This window comes from Puntigrus tetrazona, chromosome 9 (assembly GCF_018831695.1).
Source record: "Puntigrus tetrazona isolate hp1 chromosome 9, ASM1883169v1, whole genome shotgun sequence".
NCBI classification, from domain to species: domain Eukaryota; kingdom Metazoa; phylum Chordata; class Actinopteri; order Cypriniformes; family Cyprinidae; genus Puntigrus; species Puntigrus tetrazona.
This window is the reverse complement of record NC_056707.1, coordinates 19,975,349-19,996,634: the sequence shown is the minus strand read 5'-3', so window position 1 is coordinate 19,996,634 and position 21,286 is coordinate 19,975,349. Positions and strand designations below refer to the sequence as shown.

General features: G+C 37.5%; 1 protein-coding gene across 2 annotated transcripts; it reads right to left on the bottom strand.

The window, feature by feature from the left end:
• Window positions 1-85: 85 nt before the first annotated feature.
• ctdsp1 (CTD (carboxy-terminal domain, RNA polymerase II, polypeptide A) small phosphatase 1) lies at window positions 86-21,159 on the bottom strand. Of its 2 annotated transcripts, XM_043249074.1 has the most exons (7): window positions 20,769-21,159; window positions 11,540-11,694; window positions 6,527-6,628; window positions 4,132-4,188; window positions 2,171-2,263; window positions 822-1,007; window positions 86-406 (listed from the first exon to the last, which is right to left on the bottom strand). In XM_043249074.1, exons 1-7 carry the CDS (start codon window positions 20,842-20,844, stop codon window positions 278-280), a joined length of 798 nt encoding a protein of 265 aa, XP_043105009.1. In that variant the 5' UTR covers window positions 20,845-21,159; the 3' UTR covers window positions 86-277. The 2 variants fall into 2 exon arrangements, with proteins under 2 accessions (XP_043105009.1, XP_043105008.1); XM_043249073.1 differs by lacking the exons at window positions 11,540-11,694; window positions 20,769-21,159 and adding an exon at window positions 7,832-11,047.
• Between the last annotated feature and the right edge of the window lie 127 nt (window positions 21,160-21,286).

The window sequence follows — 21,286 nt, the reverse complement described above, 5'->3', positions numbered from 1 at the left end:
CTTCAGGGTGAAATAGGCTCTTGCTCGCTTTCCTGAGATTTACGCAATTGAGTGTTAAAACAATCAGCTTCTTGTTTTATGCACGTAATAGCTAAAGCAGTCCTTCACAGTTCTGTCTTTCAACTTCTTTTTCTCTATTAAACATCATGTGAATGGAATTCTGGGTAGGTGATGAGGACTGAGCTAGTGGCTGGTCCTGTTAAGGGGAAGCACTGTGGTGCTCCGAGCCCAGCAGCCTCCCTGGCCCCATAGTGACAGTGGCTAGCCTAGTGTCGTGCTAGCTAGTAGTCCTCTGCTGCTTCAGCACAGTGTAGACATTATCCACTTTACTCAGTCTCTCGAAGAAAGGGATAAGATCCAGCAGCTCTGTGTCGGACATGTCATCAAACCAGGAGGCTACAGGTACCTAGACGCGACAGAGAAGAGTTTCTGTCAAAAATATGATACGAGTAGTGCGCATAAAATATCTAGAGACTAGGGATATAACGATTCGCGAATCATATGTTTCACGGGCATTTTCCAAATCAAAGTGATCAAAATTGTACCCTTGTTAGTGGAGAATTGAGACCTTTTTTAATATAAAATGTAATTTTTTCATGCCGTACCGTAAGCGTAGGTTGTCACAGGTGCGTTCCAAACGACCAAATAATGGCACGCACATGCCCTACTCACTCCAAAGTCCCCACTAACAAGGGGATAAGGACGATCACTTGGATGATTTGGAAAATTGCCATCAACCGTACGATATGCAAATCGTTACACTCCTACGTGAGACCCAAAGCAGTTATATGTAAAACGAAGAAAGGAAGGCAATAACATACAGCATTGTCTGGGTGGAAGATGTAGGAGGCTGGCGAGTTGTCCACAATGATGACTTTGTTGAGATCCCTGCCTAAACGGCTTAGGTCCTTGACATAATTTCCACGGTGGAACACACAAGATTCCCGGAAAAGACGGCTTCGGAAAGCTCCCCATTTGTCCAGCAGATCCGAGACGGGATCAGCATACTAAAAAAATAAAAAAAAAAACATAGAATGGAGGAAATGTGACATGGTTAGACAAGGGGCCTAAAACAAAGCATGGAAACACCTCTCTAAAATATCTAAGATTTAAGTCGTTTGTGATGACTAAATAAAAAAGCTATGAAAATGTACACTAGCAGTCAAAACAGTTTTAACAGTAAGATTTTAAATGTGTTTAGTTTAAGAAATCTCTTCTGCTCACAAAGCCTGCATTTATTTGATCCAAAGAATTGCAAAAACATTTTGAAATATTTGTACTTTTAAAAATAAAAATATTTACATGAAATAATAAAAATATAAATATTTTAAAATACAGTAGAATATATTTTAAAATTTCATTTATTCATGTGATTTCAAAACAGAATTTTCATTTTTCAATTTTCATTACTCCAGTCATATGATCCTTCAGAGATCATTCTAATATTTTGATTTGCAGCTCAAAAAAACATTTATTATTATCATGATATTGAAAATGGCTGAGTAGAATGGTTTTAGGTTTCTTTGATAAATATAAAGTTAAGGAGAACAGCTTTTATCTAAAATAGCAATCTTCTGTAACATTATAAATGTCTTTTTCATCACTTTCGATCAATTTAAAACATACTTGCTAAATAAAAATACAATTCCATTTATTTCTGTCATTTCTTTCGTAAAAAAATAAATATTGACTTAAAAAAAAAAGTAAAGATATAGATCTATATAAAGATATAATAAATGCACTGAGAGAGTGAAAAGTGAAATAAAAATATAAAATAAAAATAAACGACAGAGACATATGATAACATAGGACAAAAAGAATATATAGAAAGAGTAAACGTAAGTAAAAAAAAAAACAAAAAAAGGTAAATGACATTGAGTTATAAGATTATTAAAAGTATATTTTTAAAAAATGAATATCAAAAGAACTTTACTAAAAAAATTTGAAAATAAAACTACCTATGAAAACAGATCAAATACATGTTTTAAGTTGTATTTTTGTAACAGGACTGTAAAAGTCCATTACAAAATAATTAAATATTTACCACAGCTGTGGGAACCCTGTAACACCTATAAACTGATACATACTGTAAGTGCTGTTAAATCCTATTTATTAATAAACTTAATACAGAATACCTTGCATAGTGCAAAAATCCATTTGCATTTCTTACCTTGGCTAAGCTTGCAGTGAATAACACGCACTCGAACAGTTCCCCCATTCGTTTGAGGAACTCGTCGACATGAGGTCTCTTCAACACATACACCTACAGAGACAAAAAAAAACAAAAAAACGGTTATATTATGAGTCATTTCAGCACAGGATTCAATTCAGCTACTATCTGAAGGGGTAAAACCAGCACATGCGAAAAACCTGTGCTAAATCAGGTCACATTCACCAAGACACGTTACTAAATAAATAAGATTTATATTAGCCTGCATGTTGATATGATACCTCACATAACGATGGGTTTTATACGATCGCAGAATGATAAACCCCGTTTTAAGAGAAGCAATAAAACGGGTTGTTTTCCTCTACAACTAGGTCAGCCAGGCTCGTTTATGAAGCTGATGGTCTCATTCCTGAACCAAGTCATCCCGAATAGGCTTTCCTGACATCACAAGCCTATCCTGGATTACTTGAAACAGGCCAAAGCCTCGTCTGTCAGACGTCTTCAGTCTCGTGGTGTAATGGTGTAACTGTTGGCCTTTAAAGGGCCAAGGCACTGTACTGTCATAGCCCGGGAGAGCAGGAGACGCGCTCTGAGGAGAGATTGATGGCCAGTGACTTCTCAGAAGCCAGTCAGGGTTTCTCCATTTCGTCAGGATCCAGAAATAGCCACCTGCTGCTCTGACCCATCAGCGGAGATGGCAAAGCTACTGTCAGGTAGCGCAACCGAGTTAGGCGGCAATACGTAAACAACAGAAAATTTTGCGTTGTTTAATACTGCGCAACAGCAGACAAATAGTAGAGTTCATAGGTTAGTTTCGACTGGGTGATTAATGTAGCTTTTATATATATATATATATATATATATATATATATATATATATATATATATATATATATATATATACACACACACACACACACACACACACACACACACACACAGAGAGAAATTGCATATATAATTCAAATAAATACTTTTTCCGTTTCGAGTGCGCTGCACCAAATTTTTATTTACAAAGGAAGCAAGTAACTGGAAAATATGACTATGCTCACATTATAATCAACAAAGCTGTCAGGGCAGATTATCACAGTTTCACACACTAAGAACAGAAGTGAAACACAACACGTTCATCTAATTAGGATGAGTAACGACAGGCCTGCAGACTTATTTAAAACCTTATAAGTCACCGCTGCAGTATATAATGGACTATGATTGGCTACAATTCTTATCCATTGCCAAAACAGCTAAATACATTATTTTGATTGAACGCTTTAATCAAAGGATTTTAACCTAGAGTCTAAACACAGGTATACACACACACACACACACACACACAAAAACAAAAAAGGTTTTTAAGGAGTCTGTAGATAATTTGAGAAAAGAATTTAAAAGTGGTATCTTTTACATATTACATATAGATATATTTAATGTTTAATTTAAAAATACAATCACGATAAATAAATTTAAAATATTAGGGTTTACCTATAAATGTGTAAAAAATAAAGAAGCACATGACAAACTAGTTTAAGGAAACAGTACTTTTCACACCTCCGCCAATTATAACACATAATTCTTGTTATTCTTTTATCATTATTCTGTTTTATTCAGCAATTATCAGCCTTTATCCTGGCAATAAAACATTTACCAAGTCACATCACACACTTTAATCCCAGTAAACATTTACCCAACTATTATCAAAAGTACTTATAAAAAAAAACTTTTTGCAAACGTACTTTAAGTATTATGACAAACTGCCTTAATCATATACACAAGCACACACACTTTTTATTTATGAAGCAGGTTCTTCAGGATTTCATCACATTTCGAAGATATTGGTATTGGAAATGTAGATTTCAATTTTGCCCAAATTAAAGGCATTGGCCAACAGCAGTCATTTGTATAACCTGATTTCCAACTTAGTTATTTATGAACACCTTTGTATAAAAACAGGTCATGCTCACCTGATGTACTGTCCCATCAATTTCCACTGGAATGATAAAGTCAGCATTGTTTACCGGCTGGGAAGAAAAAATAAAGCACAATAAGACTGACTGTTTCAGGCAGAAAAAAAACAAGTTAAATCTATACTGAAGGTGGCTGTATCAGTGACTGACAAGAGGTTATCGATCATGATGTGGAAACACCCAACAGGCTCCAGGCATCATTTAGAACATTGCTACAGAGAGTGCTCTTTACATAGGTCTAGAAACTCAATCCCAAATGTTGAGATAATCACGTTTATGTGTTACAGAGATGTCAGGACAGTGTGACCTACATTCACAGATGTGGCATGAAGTAACATTATGCTGTCTAGTGCTCAAAGATCACACTTGTTTTAATTCTGACTCACTTTGCAAGGAGTTGACCTCATGCATTAAAGTCCGCATGAAGCTAAATTTTTGCCACCCATTTTACTTCTGTATTGTGATGTACTTCTGAGAGAAACGGAATACTGTATGCGGAAAACAGAGGGCGACGCCTGTTTTTTTCTGCTTTAAATTGATTGGATGTAGTAAAGTAGGCGTTTCATTCTGAAATGAACACTGACAGTTGGAGGTCTGTGGTTAAGGATGTTACGGTCATGTCCAAGCCGTCAAACTGTTGTCATGAGAGAAGACCCATTGCTTCAGAGAGGAGGAGCATTTTCATATTTGGATTAAAGGCAAACTATTTTTTGCGGACTGACTTGCATGGATGAACTGTTCACAACAAAAATAGCGTCATTATTTGTTCGCTCTCAAGTCATTCCAAAACTGCATGTTTTAATTTTCAGCAGCACACAAATGTGGATTATTAAAAATCCTTACTTAGCAGTTTAAAATAACAAAGCTTAAATAAATGTTGCCACTAGATATGGTTATGGCTACATGACATGCAAGTAAACAAAATACTTCATTTTTGCAGCACGTTTTTTTATTTTTAGTCAAAAAAAAAAAATTAATAAAAATCTTGACATAATCTAATATTTAATGCACTTTGTCAACAAAAGGAATATATTTTCTTACTCTTTGTATTCTGTATTAATAATGTACAAGACTATCAACACTACATTACATTAACCAAAATGTGGAATCAGTAACGGAATAAAAATTAAATGCTGATTTGAAACGTGGGGGGAATAATTGAAGCCAATTTTTTTTTTTTGGGATAAACTACTTTTACACAAATAGCATTAAAACAGTGTCGCTGCTGACACACCCAAGAGGACAACATTCTTTTTCTTCCTGGCTTTCCCACTTTGTGCACATAGCACATTTATGATGTCATGCCATGGGAGAAAAAAAATTCTTCCATAAAGAGTCAAGTCAGGGAATGCTGCATTTATCCGGAAAAGCGCATGTATGCGTGTAAAAACAAACAGTAAAGGCGCCATTGGACAGAACAATTTAACCAAAAGTAGCATAAAGCACTTTTTCAAAACAATTTGATGCTTTCCTCTGGCTCAAATAAGCTTACTTGTATTTACACTGGCGTGATACTTGCTAACTCTGAAGATCGGAAAATAACTTCTGTCTTGTATATAAAAGGAATTGAGGCAATTTTGCAATAGATGACACTTCATATTGTGTTCTTAGCTGTTAGACATTGCAAGCGTTCTTTTACAATGCAAGCATTATTTACATTAGCACACTGCATCAAACTGTTCCATTATGCCTGCAAAAACATGTCTACATTAACATGCGAAAACAGATTTAACAGATACTGGAAGCGTGCTTCATCTCTGTTTGCATGAAAGAAGTCCCTTAAATAAGAAATGTTCTGCACCACTACTGTCACCAGTTCATATTTTTAAAAAAATTATATATAAATGTGTAATTAATATACTTTCATACATTCATACATGTCGCCTCCTACCAGCTGTGATTGGTTGGACAAAAAGAAATTGGTTGAGGTTATGCTGCTGGTTATGAGCAATGTTTCGATAGCATTGTAGAGCCACAGTTGGTGAGGTCCAAAACAACACTGGACCAAACTGACTATCACTGTACAGACAAGAACTACAAACATTTTCTGAATCTTTTGAGCACTGAAGAAGAAAGCAAGTCTTACAGGTTTGGAAGAACATAACGGTTAGTGAGAAAGTGATTCGAGAAATTTCCTTTTTAGGCGAACTGTCCCTTCAAGCCCGAACAGGAGAACACCACATAAATGACACACTTCAACTTTAAAGTTTGTGATGTTATGTGAATGCATGCAATGGTGTTAAATGTCTATGTATAACATTTGAGTCAAGTGTATCCCGTATCCATGAGATGATTAGTTGAGCTGCCAACAGCACATGGTGACATATAGTTAATTCACACCGGCTGCGAGCTATAAAGTGATGGAAAAAGAGGCCTCAACACATTGACTTACCTTGAATGAACTGTGGACTAGTGTTTCATCCAGATCAATGACTACACAGATCTTCCCTACATCTTTAGACTTTATCTGTGGAAGAAGTGGTTTGGCTGGGACCTGGAATAAACATTTCAAGCACACTGGTAAATAAGTAGCCAAATTGGCATTTACAATAAGAAGCTATTTTACAGTAAAAAATACAGTATAGGTTCTTATGTCACAGACATTAGCACACAAATAAAGATTGGAACTGTAAGTCAGCTAAAAAAAACAATTTATTATGTTTTGTATCTTATTATATTATGTAACTTTAGTCTGTTAGTAGAGAAGAAATTTAGTTTTTATGAGTAATGCATGTAGGGTTGGCTGGTGTGATGGTATGTACTGTACGATGGGTAACTGGTAAAGATTTTATTTGATATGCTATACCTTTCCTATCTATTGGACAGGCTTGCTTCATATTATTTAGAGCTTTAAAAGTCATGCAAAAATGGAAAACACTACATGGCGTGTCTAGAATTATTTAAGAAGATTTACAAAAACAAATGATTAGCTTTATAAACGTAGTTTAACTTGTTAATTAATAGACAATGTAACATGTTAATTTGTTATTCCAACAAAATAAAATAAAAAAAACTGTAAATTAATGAATCCCCTGGGATATTTAAAAAAAAAAAGCCTTTAGGAATAATAAATTATAATAAGTTAATATAAAAACCATTTTCCATTGACCTATTAGAAAGAAAATGATTACAAAAATAAATTTCACTGGCAAACTTTGGCACAGTAGTTCAAAATTAACATTATGCAAATACACCATGCTAAAACTTTGGTCATACAGCCCAGCCCGAACAGGGTGTATTAGTTATACACATTAGTATCCATAAGGGGGCATAAGGCTGCTCTTTTAGCACTAGCATTCCATAAGCAGAGGAAGATCAAGTGACTGACTGCAGCTGGGATGGGATTGCAAAGCTGCTGGCCAACCAATTCTTCATCGAAAAGTACACAGTCTGAAACCGACTCTGTCCTACGTTTACAGAACGAGTATCTCAAGACCTGCAGGCTCTTCCGGATTCATTACAAAGTCTGAGAGTGTACAGATGACTCCTATTTAAATATGACATGGAATCAAAACCCAGCATGGCGTCTTATTTTAGTTCTGTTGCTACTGACTTTATACTAATTAAAAAGCAAGGTAAAAGCCAACTCATAACAGACCAAAAGCAGTCTCTTATAAGCAAAATGTTATGGCATGTATAGGCTTTTCAAAACATGCTAAAATCAATTAGCAAGTGTCTCCCCCAAATTAAAAGGTACCTGATCTATGGGTGGAAGACAGAATTCACAATCACAGTCCTCTGGGTACTCTTCATCTTCAGATACATCACTCTCCTCATAAGAATAACTCTGTTCACTGTTTTTTTGGTCAGACTTAAATAACGTGTCTTGTTCAGATGTTTCACTTCTTGCAACTTGATGTATAAGTTCCTCTAATTTTTTTGTTTTCTGGTTGTTCTCAGACAGACCATCTGTTCCAGGAGGATGAAGGAGCTCAGAAGTGTCTTTTGGCTCGGTATTGAAGTCTTGCTGACCATCTTGCAGCTCCTCAAAGGCACAAGAGACCAGTTGATCAGCAGTTGGGGTCTCTTTACCTTCGTCGCCTTCCTCAGAACATCCCACAACATCTTCAAAGTCAAACGGGGTTGTCTCTTCATCTTCAGTAGTTTCAATCTCTCCACAACAAGGCCCATGAGCCCCATCAGTTTCATCAAACTCGATTTCAACCACAGAACTGAGATCTTGAACGTTTTCAGTGTTCTCAGAACTGTCATATTCTGTTAAATCCTGACTGACCTCATTTTCCAACAATGTATTTTCTTCAACAGGTGATTCTAAGGTATCAGCTCCTTCAGACGTGTCCTTCACAGCACACAGTTCTGTGGAATCTCCACTGTCTACAGCATTTTCAACCACTTCTTCAAGTCCACAACCTTTAACAGCTGCAACACAGGACACTTGCATATCAACAAGGGGTTCAGCGACCTCTCCATTTCGGTAGCAAAATTCATCTTCCTTGATCTCAGAATACAACGAAAAGCATTCATCCATAAAACCGGACCCATAATCTTCAGTTTCATGGACCTCATCTGGTTTGGCACATTCATGGATTTGAGTCTGGTCAACTGGGAGTCCAACAGCTACAGCTTCAGCATATGTTTTACTGATTTTCTTTTCAATCACTTGTTGCTCAGAATCAGACTCACATTCTTCTGCACAAACATCTAAACTTTCCTGTATATACGTAACACAATTTTCAGCGTTATCTTCATCAGTGTACTCCTCAGGCTGCAGAATTTGAATCAAGGACTCATCATCCTCTTCAAGAAGGTTTTCCTTATCACATGGTTGATCGGAGAAGACTTCAAATGATTCAGACTCAACAAAACTTTGGAACGATTCAGTTTCAGAGCTACCTTGACTTTTACCATCCATGCAGTCACCATACTCCTCCTCGCTCGATTCATCTGAAGAACCTGCTGCTGTGGTAACTGCATCCAAGGCGATGCCCACATTTGAGTGATGTTTAAAGTTTACCTCCTCATCATCAACAAGTTGAAAAAAATTAAGAGTTTCATCATTACAACATTTTCCATTCTTCAACTCATCACACTTTCTACAGAGCTTCTTACAGCTGTCCAAATCTTGAACTTCAGGCTTAAAATCTACAACTTCAGGAATTTCCTGCTCTCCATTTGACTCGCTGATTTCAGCAGAAGGACTTGAAATCTCCTTATTATGTCTCAAAAGATCAGTAAGAAATTGAGAAAGCCACCGAGCCTCAAAAGCTTCCATTGATCCAGAAAACATGGCATCGGACTGTGATGGTTTCCTAACCTCAGTTCTGCTATAAATAGGCAAATTTTCTTTGGTTATTTCAGGGTTGTGAAAGACAGAGCTATGTGTTCTTGAAGAATCTAAGCAGTTTTCTGAAAGTCTGCTTTGATGTGGGCCCTCAGAACGGTCTGTGTGAACAGAAGGAGTGCATTGTTCACGGACATCACATTTCTCAAAGTACGTTCCACAGCTTGTGCATTGTTCTAAAACCTTAAAACACACAGAAGATTCGCTGTGCTCAGAGAGTCGGTTAAAGTCTTGATGCCCTTCAGTTGGGGAGTCAAAGGTCTGACTACAATCAAAGTTCTCCGACGAACAAGTGCAATCATCTAGGCTGTTTAGCAGATCTCTGTCATCAGTGGTGTCCATTTGCCCAGTAAGCTGTGTGTGCTCAAGGGATACACAGTGGTCAGATGGCTTACTTTCTTTAGAGTCCTGACACAGATCAGGGGATTCAAAATGTGTGGCATGGTATTTATCAAGCTTGTTTTGATTGTTAGGCTCGGACTGTTTAGATGTCTCGCAGTCTTCAGAATCTAGTTCAACTATACCGTTTTGATCAGATAAGCTGTCTTCAACACTGCTGTATTCACACTCACTGAGCTGGTCCTGATATTCTGCATCACATTCAGAAAGTGTTTCATGATGCAGCAAAGAATCACAAAGATCTTCATCACTTGCTTGTTCTGCATCATCTTGTAAAGATTCAAAATCATCTGGGCTCAACTCGGTTGGAATGGCTTCTGCATCAACTTGTGGAATAAACTCACAAAGGTCTGAGCTCATCTCCCACTGTACTGCATCATGTTGTTCAAAAGAGTCACAATTACCTAGTTTAATTTCAGATAAAATTATCTGTTCTGCATCATCTTGTTGTTCTACATCATCTAGGCTTATCTCGGATAAAGTTAATTGTTCAGCATCATGTTCAGAAATCTCACTTTGATCACTTGGCTCAAATGCAATGCTAAGTTCATCATTCTGGCTCATTTCAACCAAGTCAACTGAAGAACTGCTAATTTCAAAACACTCACTGTGCTCAGAGCAGCTGTCCAACAAAGAGCTGTATCCAGAAGAGCAAGACTGGTCTGAAAATTCACCATTGATTTGACCATTTTCAATACAAAGTCCATCAGCCTCGTTCATCTCAATGGCGTTTTGAGGAGCAACAGATTTAAGAAGTGCTTCTTGTTCTGTGCACAATTCTGCAGGACGTTCCAAAGACTGGTTTTCCTTTTTAGGACCTCCTTGTCCAGAGACCTCAGAATGGCCAAAGCACAGTTCAGCGGGCATGTTTACTTCTGAGTGCTCGTTTTTAAAAAAGGCAGAGGATTCCAAGTATTTAGTAAAGTTACTTTCGACAAAAGACATCCGTTCTCCAAAACACTGGCAAAGGTCAGAAGAAGGGAAACACTCCAAACATTCTCCCATAGGTTTGCTTTCTCCAGAGAGCCTGCGAGTCGAGTCAGAGATCTGCATTTGCAGAGGAGGCTCACAAGGCTGAAGGGATTGGTTGAGCCCACAGCCTGCCTGAGACACCAGCAGCAATGTGCACGTTGACATGACAGAGGAGTTGAGACTCCACTGAACCCTGCACTCAGCCCGCCTTCAGGACACCTACCGATTTATTTTGGTGCTTCAGAGACGTGACAAATAACTCCTGGTGTATCAAATCACTATAAAAAGCTGAAGTAAGGCATAAATCTGAATCTGACACCTACAGCGTCTTGACACCCGATCTGCTCGTAGTTGTTTGCAGCCATGCTTTTTTCCCGTGAATAATTGGTTCAATGGAATTATGAGTGGCAGAATTTTTGACATACCTTCATATCAGCTTTCAATTAGTTGAGAATGAGAATCATAAGAACAGATAGCATTACGTTTTGAGAAATGAATTATATAAACATTCATTTAGAGTAATTCAGGGTCTCTACACGAGCACAAATGAGATTAACTCTCATCATGGTATATTCAATTGTCACAACTCGTAAACAGGAAAAGAATTACGCAAAAGCTAACTTGAGGTTTTGGTTTCCTCACTATCACAGCTGATCATGTGGCTCTCGGCCGAGTTAACCACAAGAGTTTAGGGCAGGACATCAAAATCAGCAAAACTGAAATAACTCCTACTTTTGAGATGGTTCCATTCTCTTCCACCAGTAGCGGGGCGTTGTTATTGACGGGCACGTGATCCGTTTCGTCATGACAAAGACAGCAGAAGAGACTGTGGAAAATGCCACGACTGCGGGGTTTCTTCGATGAAGATGCAGCATGTGGAGGGGTACCTGGGAATCGAGAACAATCATAATCACACCAACAACTACCCTACTGTTCACTGTCATATATCTTTGCATACATGTTACACTTGACTAGTTCCGACAGCTTATGATTGATATGAGATGGCTGTACTCGTATAAATTACTGATAATGACTGGTCTTCAATTACATATACAATATAAGCCATTACAAATAAATTCCAGTAATTATTAGACTGTACCCTACATTAAGTCCAGATCCAAAGATTGTCTAAGCCACATTTTGAGACAATAAGACAAGGTTCTTACACCATCAGAAAATATCTTTTATTGAAAGCCTTAGCATAACTGGTGCTTTAACTGTATGGAGCGAAACGTCGTCTATGGATTTCTGAAAGGGTGGAGTGGAGGTTTTATTAATTGGAAACATGTGTGTCACACCCATGAGTTTCCCAAAACTTACTCCATAATCTGAGCTTCAGCATACGACATAGAACAACAATGCTTTTGAGTCTAACACAGTGCAGAACAAGTATGCAAAATATCTGTCTGACATGCTCTTAAGCTAACTATTCAACCACTTCCTAAATAACACAAACTGATTGTCACTTGCATCTCTAAGAATTCCTTAAGTAATCTTAAGTAATCAGAGAAGATTTAAAAATGTATTATGGCTTTAATACGGTAAGAATATAAAAGCTAATTATTACATTTTGTACATCTTTATAAATATCACCATTTTCTATAAACAGTATAAATGAGCCTTTATAAATTAAAATATAGTCACCTCTATATTTTAAGGATATTGTTATGCAAAATGTATCATCATCATCATCATCATCATCATCATATTTGGAGGTTCTTGGCATCAAATAGTTTAAAAATCAGTGTTCAAGTACTCATATATAAAATTATTCAAACTACCCATGCCTACTGTTTGCTAATAAGCAAGATATTTGTCACCAAATACAGCAGACGGAGACATAGTATCCGTGAATAGTGACACATTACAGGAAATCCACGTGATTATGGATCTATGTTGGGCTCAGGGCAACAGCACAACCCTAGGCAACTTAGAAGAGCGAACAACAGCGACGAAAGCTGAAGTTTGCGAGATAAAATCTCTGACAAATTAGGCTGCAGCCAAGAAAGCCGAGGCAGCTGTCAACAGGGAAGATTAGCATGCCATTCAAAATTCAAACTAAAAGCTCATGTATCAAACAGAGCCTTAATAAACAAGTTAGTTAGAACATACAGTACTTTCATTGAGTTACTCTGAGTGTCGTATTGTGATCAGAAACTGTAGGCTAAGTTAGATTAGCCTATCGGATTTATCTTCATGTCCTACAACATAAAAGTTGCCCTTAAAGCCAAACTTAACCTATATGCCGTGAGCTGCCAACCCATCATCTGGATATAAACATGTCTCTTGACCTTCAAACATAAAATGTACATTGACTTGTCAGTGATAACACACACACGCTAACAGTGCATACGACCCCCTGTAGATATCCAGAGAATCTGACAGGTCGTAATAGTGAAACATCGCTAAGCAATCACACCTGCATCCCAGCACAGGACACGAGAGTGGCAGGTTTACAAATGTGAGGAAAAGGGCAGGTGAAGTGAACTGTGAAGAAACCGCATCCATCGCTTTACACTGACTCCTCTGATATTACACATCAGAGGGCTTTAAATAGCGCCCGCAGGCAGCTGCTGACAGTGGTTAGTGATGGCATTCCACACAAATATAGAACATGCCATAAACGGAATCGCAAAACAAAACTTTGTTGTGTTCCCGGCGCGGGGACAGGAGGGAATGGCTCAACCATATGTTTATCTCTTGCTGTACACATGATACCTTGATGGACACTATGATGAAAGACCGAAAAGCTGCAACCTATTAGCTTGAAGCAACAAACCTGAACTTGTAAACAGGAAAAGATCAAACAGAGACTAGCTAGCAGAGACAATTATAAGGAAAACTTGACTCAATGGCGTTCTGTAATGAGCCTGAGGACTAAACACACTTCAACTCTCCAGAGCTGATAATTAGGCTACAACGCACGACCCCACCCAGTTCAGTTTTTGTCCACATACTTAAGGGTGGCCTATCTGGGTCTCTTTTAAAGAGGGTCCCGATGCTATTCCAATCCCGACGGACAGAGGCCACTCAGCTACCGACTTTACGATGGTGATATGTGATCCCATTTTACAAACTCGTAACTTGTTTCATGCCACCCCTTGGTGGACAAGGGCAGCAGATTTGTGTGACATTGCACATACTTTGCAAGTCAGATGAAGGGATCTAGACCAAATTGTGACAGTGTGGAACTGGTGCCACCAAATGTACAAGGCAGGACCTTTAAATCATATAATTTAAATATCAAATGAATAGCAATCAACTAGTCATATTGTCACTGCAACCAATAAGTACACTTTGTGAATTTAAAGCATATTTTGCTCAGTAAAGTGCACATTTTAGAACAAAAGTGTAAGATTACTACAGCTACATAAAACAATATTCTGAGAGAGAACAAGAAAGTGTTGTTAGAGTGGATTATTCAAACGACGACTTAAATTTTGCACATACTATGGTAAATATTCGTAAACATAAGTACGTATTGTAATATCGTAACACTATTCAAAGACCATTACAAAAAAAATGTATAAACATAGTATAGTCATGGTATGTCCAAATTGTCATGGTACCATAAAACATTATTGTTACTTGAAGAGAACATTTGCTATGGTATATAAAAACTATAAACAAGTGCCAAAGTTGTATATTACATTTACATTTAGTCATTCAGCAGGTGCTTTTATCCAAAGCGGTTTACAAATGAGGTCAATGGAAGCAAATCAAAATCTACAAGAGCAATGAAATGCATGTGCTATGATAAGTCTCTGTTAGCTGAACACAGTTCATGTAGCAACATTTTTTATTATTATTTGTATAATAAATATAAAGAAAACAGTTTAGAATAGAAAAATAACAGAGCTAAGACAGTGTTGAGGCCTTTTTAATAAATAAACAAATACATTTAATACATATTACTTCACTCCCGCAATGCATTATATTAAAGCAATTTAAAGAATTTTCTACAAAAAAGGAAAAATTAAAGTAAAACGGCAAAATTAAGTTCTACAAAATTCCCTGTGGCGCATTTAGAAAACTGGACAACTACAAAACATTCTGGTTTGTATGATTTATTTTATATTTTTGAAAGAAACACGAAATAAAAGTAAAAATGTTAATAATATAAATATAGTTTACAAAAGTTTCAGCATAATTACTCAAGTCTTCTGTCCTTTACAAATCATTCAAAATTGCCGATTTGGCATCAAGAAACATTTCTTATCCTTAAATGTTCAACAAAGCTGTGGTTGACGATTAGAAAGATTGATGTATCAATGTGTCCTAATGATGTGACAGAAAAATAACATTTAAAAAAAACTTCTATATGCTATTTGTATGTCTAAGAATGAAGTAAAAAAAAAAATAAAAAATTTAAACGCTATTTAGTTTTTTAGGACACCATAGGACAAAGTTCACATTTTTTTGTCAACTACCCTCTTTAAAGCCGTGTTTGAACAATCAAAGAATTTAATAAATCCTTTCTCATACTGTATATATCATTACGTAATACGTGTTTACATATAGCGTGCAAACATAAACGTGTATTTTGAAATGAAATTCACTAGTTAAATCTTACTTTCAACAAATGCAGAAGTGCTAAAAGGGGTCATACCCAACCACCGCTTAATGACAAAGTGGCCAGTACCAGAAAGGAAACACAAGACAAACAGAGCAGATCGTAAATGACAGTCTTGCCGCTCGGATTAAACTCAGAGAGCATGAGAATCCCTCCAGGGGCCCCAATGAACTCGCTCTCCCTCCCTGTCTCCCTCTCGCGCACCCTCGCTGGAATGCAGCCATATCTCTGGCCCATAGCTCTGCTGCACTGTGCCTGGCCAAACCAAAATAGGAACAGGAAGTGTGAGGAAGTGAAGTAAGAGCCGCCGCAAGGCACTGGAAGGCCCACACTGAGCCTTCATTGTGTCCCGCCTCTGACTCCCATCGGCGGATCGTGTTTCACGTACAAACAAAACAGGTAAAGAACGACGAAGGCTTGGGAACACCATGCCGAGATAATCCACAATGCCGTGCAGACAGGGAGGGATTCCGATTACTGACCGCATCCACTGACCCACTTTGCTGAGGCTGTAACACCTTCCAAGACAGGAAATAACAAAAAGGGTTTGGAAATATTAGGAATATCTGACATATGCAAGCAGACTCGTCGATCCCAAACATGGAGAAACGACTAGGGCACGGCTTTGAAGCTCGGCCCTTCTAAAAATACAGTACTATAACAAAGTGGTGAACAGGTGCTCCGCTGGAAACGTATCCGATGGTCCTGGACAATGTCTTGGCACGCTTTTCACAGGGTCACGCCAGAAGCTAAGCCTCAATAAACAACATCATCCAGTGACATATCTCCTATGTCGGTGCATTAATCAGCGCACCTACATTAATCCAGGTACTAAAATGTTCCTTAGCTCAAAGACCAAGCTGTTAAAACGACGATTACTGAATTATGCAAGCAGCCCGGGAGTTCGTACGACCAGATGCCACACGTCAGAGTCAAGAGTTTAGTCTAACTCCAGTATCCAGGAAAAGACTTCAAGTCGTGCACTGAATTTAAGGGATTCTAAGGAGCATCATTTGCACTTAATTCCACTTGAGGTTGGACCGTTTTGTGCTTTTATGCTTAGACTTTATGCTTAGAACGATAGCTGATAAATAAAAGAAGTGCACTGAACAGTAGAAAATGATGCTAGAAACACCAAGGCCATGGGTTTGATTCCCAGAGAACGCATGAACTGATTAAATGTAGACCTTGATTCAATGTAAAGTGCTTTGGATAAAAGCATCTTCCAAATGCATAAAAAGTGTTTTTTTAATACCTTTTAACATTCTAGTGCTGCCTCAGAGAAATGTACTTTCCCTCCAAAATGCATATTAAAAAAAAAAAGAAGCAGCAGCTAATTGAGCAGTTTTTTATTAAGCTTTATCTGTCTGTACGTGTCATGAAAAAACAAACATTTGGTATTTTGCAGTACTGTCAAGCAATTAATGGCGATTAATCTCATGCATATAGAAATGCAACATTTTCCTTAAAAATACGCATGCATGTGTCTGCATTTATAAATAAAGTACACAAATATATTATACAAGCACAAACTTTTACTGTGAATGCGATTCCTTTTTTTGTAGGATTCTCTGATACACTGGTTATTGTGGACGCACTCGTTTAAAACCGATCAACAAAGTAAAAGCATCCAATCGGAAAGCGCAGGTTTTAAAGAAGTAACATTTGGGCAAGTAAAAATCTGTAAAGGCCAAACCAGTCGTTACTCTTGAGTTTCACAAACTGAACTGTCAACTAAGAATAACACTAATTTGCTTCCTCCATTATCCTTCAAGGTTGACTTGTGAGTTTGATGCGTGTTGAAAAAAAAAAAAAAAAATCATACTGGTAATTACGACTTCAAGAGGGCTAAAATTGTAAACACAACCACTATGACGCGACCTGAAAGCAGTATTGCTGCATGTTAAATTGAGAGTAAAAGATATTCAAGACAAGAAAATCCAGGGATTCCTCTTAAGCATCAAGGCATGTCGAAACAAGCCACACATGAACCTCACTGCTGGACTCAAACATGTAATGTTAGGCGCTTTCAAGTGTACAGTACATGCCAGAGCACTAATTGAGTCACTTTGATGTGGTGTAACTTGCACGTCGCCCTTTCGGAACAAACATACACTTCTAATCACGTTTACAAATGAAAGTATAAAAGGATCTCACGAACAGTCCTCGCCTCGAAGACCACAGAAGCATCATTTGACTCATGCACAGCTCAGGCTACAGAGTCTTCCCACGATTCATGAGACAGCACTTTTGAACGATAGGCCAAAAAAAGGCACCCGTGCAAGCCTAACCAAAACCAGGGCAAACTCACACATCAACACATCAACCAAGAATCTGATCACAAATGATAGTAACAGCCGGTTTTAAGAAAAACAAAACAAATTTTTATATATTTACCGTCATATTTACCGACTGAAAAACTAAACTAAATGCATGTGTGATTTATATTTCATTTTAACTTTGAATCGTATTGCAATTATTAAATAATTAAAACATTACACAAAGTTTTTGTATATAAACAGAAGCACTGAAGAACTGAAAAAAATGCTCAACTCCATATTACAAATATTAATAAAACATGACGTTTTTGCATTAATTGCATGCAACTGCAGCAGTGCAATATTAATAACGCTGCGTGAGGGCAATTTCAACACTTTTTTTTTCCATATCCATCCTTGCGCATACACTCAGTAAAAATGACTTCTTGACCTTGGCTTCACTCGTGAGATACCGATCGGTGTCTTCACAGTCACTGAGAAATTCCACACGTTGCTGCTCATTTGCATAAATGCCAAGTCTTGTTAAAAACTTTTAGACAGTTTTTAGTCCAATAATGACGAAAACACCGCTCTGAAAAGAAAAGCTGTTTAGACTTTTAAAAAAAAAAAGTCTCTGAAACTTAATATCGCACACGGCTATAAAGGCACGACATGCTCTCGATTCCTTTTCAAACACGTCATACTTCGCCCGTTTCGCTTTACGTTCACGGGACCAATCGGAGACGTAACTGCCTAGTTCTGCAACATTCTCCGAGCAGAGACTTGCCCCTTTTACCCTGTAACGCACAGTCCTAAATATACCAGCGCGTCACCTTCTTCAACAGGAGATCATTTGATTCGAGTACGAATGATAATTCTATATAAATATGAAACGCCGAGACGGACGGAAAGGGTCTGCGCACTGTACTGAACCTGCTACAGGGAGTGGTTTTCATCACGTCGCTAACAAAAACACAGGCCTGTAAACCATCTCCATCTCTGTGTGCGCAAGAGGGGAAAAAGGAGCGCTGGTGAAAAACACAGCGGTCGGAAAAACAAGCGGCGAGGCTGACTGCTATGGCTTTAGCTGCAGAAGATCCTCCCTGGCTCTCACCATAGTCGTCACCGTTTAGAAAGCGTGCTTGTGCTCGATCGCATCGCTGAAACACAGCAGCTTTATATTTTTACAATAGAAGGAACTGCTAAACTCTGCAAAGCTTTAAGCGTTGGTGCGAAAGCAGCGCTGCGTCATCAGTGTTGAGAAAACGTTTCAAATAACTTCTGTGAAAATAAAATTAAATACTGTTCATTTAGCATAATTTATGTAAAAAAACATTTTTTAAATAATTATATTAATTCTGACCTTTATTTAGTAAAATTTATAAAGGTTAAAATTTATAAATGTCATGCTAAATTGTATTATATTTTCAATTATTAAAATTTTCTGTATAATGGGATTGTTTTAAGATTTAAAATCGCAGTCTAATGCTTCCTGTTTCTAATGTGCCTGACATCTTAGTGAGTGTCTTCTGTAAATCACGGCAAAAATGTAGTATATCATAATTGTTTTCTCTGAAACAAAAAATAAATACAATTAAACAAATACAATTGCATGAAAAAAAAATAAAGCTGTATTAAACACCAAAACTACCAATTAACTATTTTACAGCACCAAGGTTTTTACAAGTATTTAAAATGAACATATTAAATAAATGGATTAATAATTACAGATTATACCCAATTCTAGTTCAAAGAAAATGCCATTCATTTTTTTCCCAAATACGAACATCAGTTAAGATAAATATACGTCATGCTTGCATGGTTACACACAAATGTCAGCAGCGTGGAAGTCATGTTTCCAAGAGCTGAAAATGTATTTTGTTTACATCACAGAAACTACAATCAGAGAAAGCAGATAAGCAACGCTGCATGCTACGGGACAGTTTGGTCCAAACATTTTCTGGAACATTTGAAATCTACAAAATTAAAGTAAATAAATAAAAAATAAATCAATAATCAGATAACAGGTACCTTTGGGTCTCTAGAAAACTGCTGTAGCCATAATATTTTCCTGAAAAGTCAAATAATTGATTATAGAGTCACTTTTTTTTTTTTTTATCTAACCTTTGACCTGCAAACCATGGCCTATTGTCACATTATGACCTATGACCATTCAATAACATTACCGGTCAAAATTTTGGGCAGTGATCTTAAAAAAAAAAGGCTCATCTAGTAAAACGTCCTAAATGCGCGAAGTTAGAACTGCACAAAACTTCCCATATTGTCATTTCATAATTTTGATGACTTTGAGTATTGCTAAAAAAAAAAAAAAAAAAAAAGAAGTAGTAAAAATTTACCATTTCAACACCACCAAAAAAAGCATGAACAGGTGTGTTAATTCTACCCAATTAAAAAAAAAAAATCAATTTACACAGGCTTCGTAGATAATTTATCTATACAAAAGTATACAAGTTTAGCACAACAAAAACAATTCTTGCACAGGCACCATAGCAAACAGGCTTAATCTGTAAATCAAAGATAAGACCAGGGAGGCTAGGAGTCTGCCATTACCAAACAATGACTATACTATGCTATCTGGTCTCATGATAACCTGTCACCTGAGGAGGGACTCGGAGTCATTCATTATGAGTTACGTGCACACATAAGCATAAAATGACAGGTTAGAGACGATGTACTACAGCAAACACACTACAAAGTAAACAAGAGCAGACTTCCCTCAAACGTCAGTGAAGAGTGTCATCGTGGACACGCCCCCTCTACATCAAAGCCTTTACTTATAGCATTTTTTTTTTTTTTTTTTTTATTAAACCCAAGTTTGTGGCATGCAAATGAACTGTAAGCGATGGGTCTGCACTGCGTTATTATATTACGAATGGATTTGATCCCTAATCCCCAAGACGCATCAACTGTCACCGGCCCCAGAGAAAGCGCATATCACACGTTCTCGTAGTGTTTTGATGTGCGGAAATGTGCGACCGAACAATGAATTTTTCCATAAAAGCATTGCGGTATTTCGACGGAATGAAAGTTTGCACGAAGCGGCCGCCGCGCACCAAACACCGCTCGGAGTTTGACATGTGCCGCCTTCAAAGTTTCTTCTCAAACTCACCTCTGTCCCGCAAAGGAGCACTGGCTTCTTCATCCCTGCTCACTTGCGTGATGATCGAGGAGGACGGGTGGTCCATGAGATCCGTAAAGCCAGTAAAATCGCGACTTAAAAGGGGGTTCCGTATTAAAAACTTTCCGCTGGCTACGATTGAATTGAAAAAAGAAAGAAAAAAAAAAGTCCCCGCAATTGCCCCCAAAGATCCAAAAGACTTTTACCGCTTAAGAACATTCATAATGCGACACCGTACGAGGCTGGATGTGGTTTCTATGCTTTCATAAGTTAGGCGACGAAAAGAAAATTAAATAAAATAATTATAAAAAGTTCAGTTCCTAGATGATAACTTTTCACAACATGGAGTTCGGCTCTGCTCTCAATTTCAACATACAAACATGGAACTCGACGGTTTCAAGGCACCCTTCGTCTTAAAGGGGCAACGACAAACTCGGACGAGAGAGAACCGTGCGAGCCGCTTTAAAGGTTCAAAGTTTATGAATGTGTGTTGTGTTACGAATAAGAAG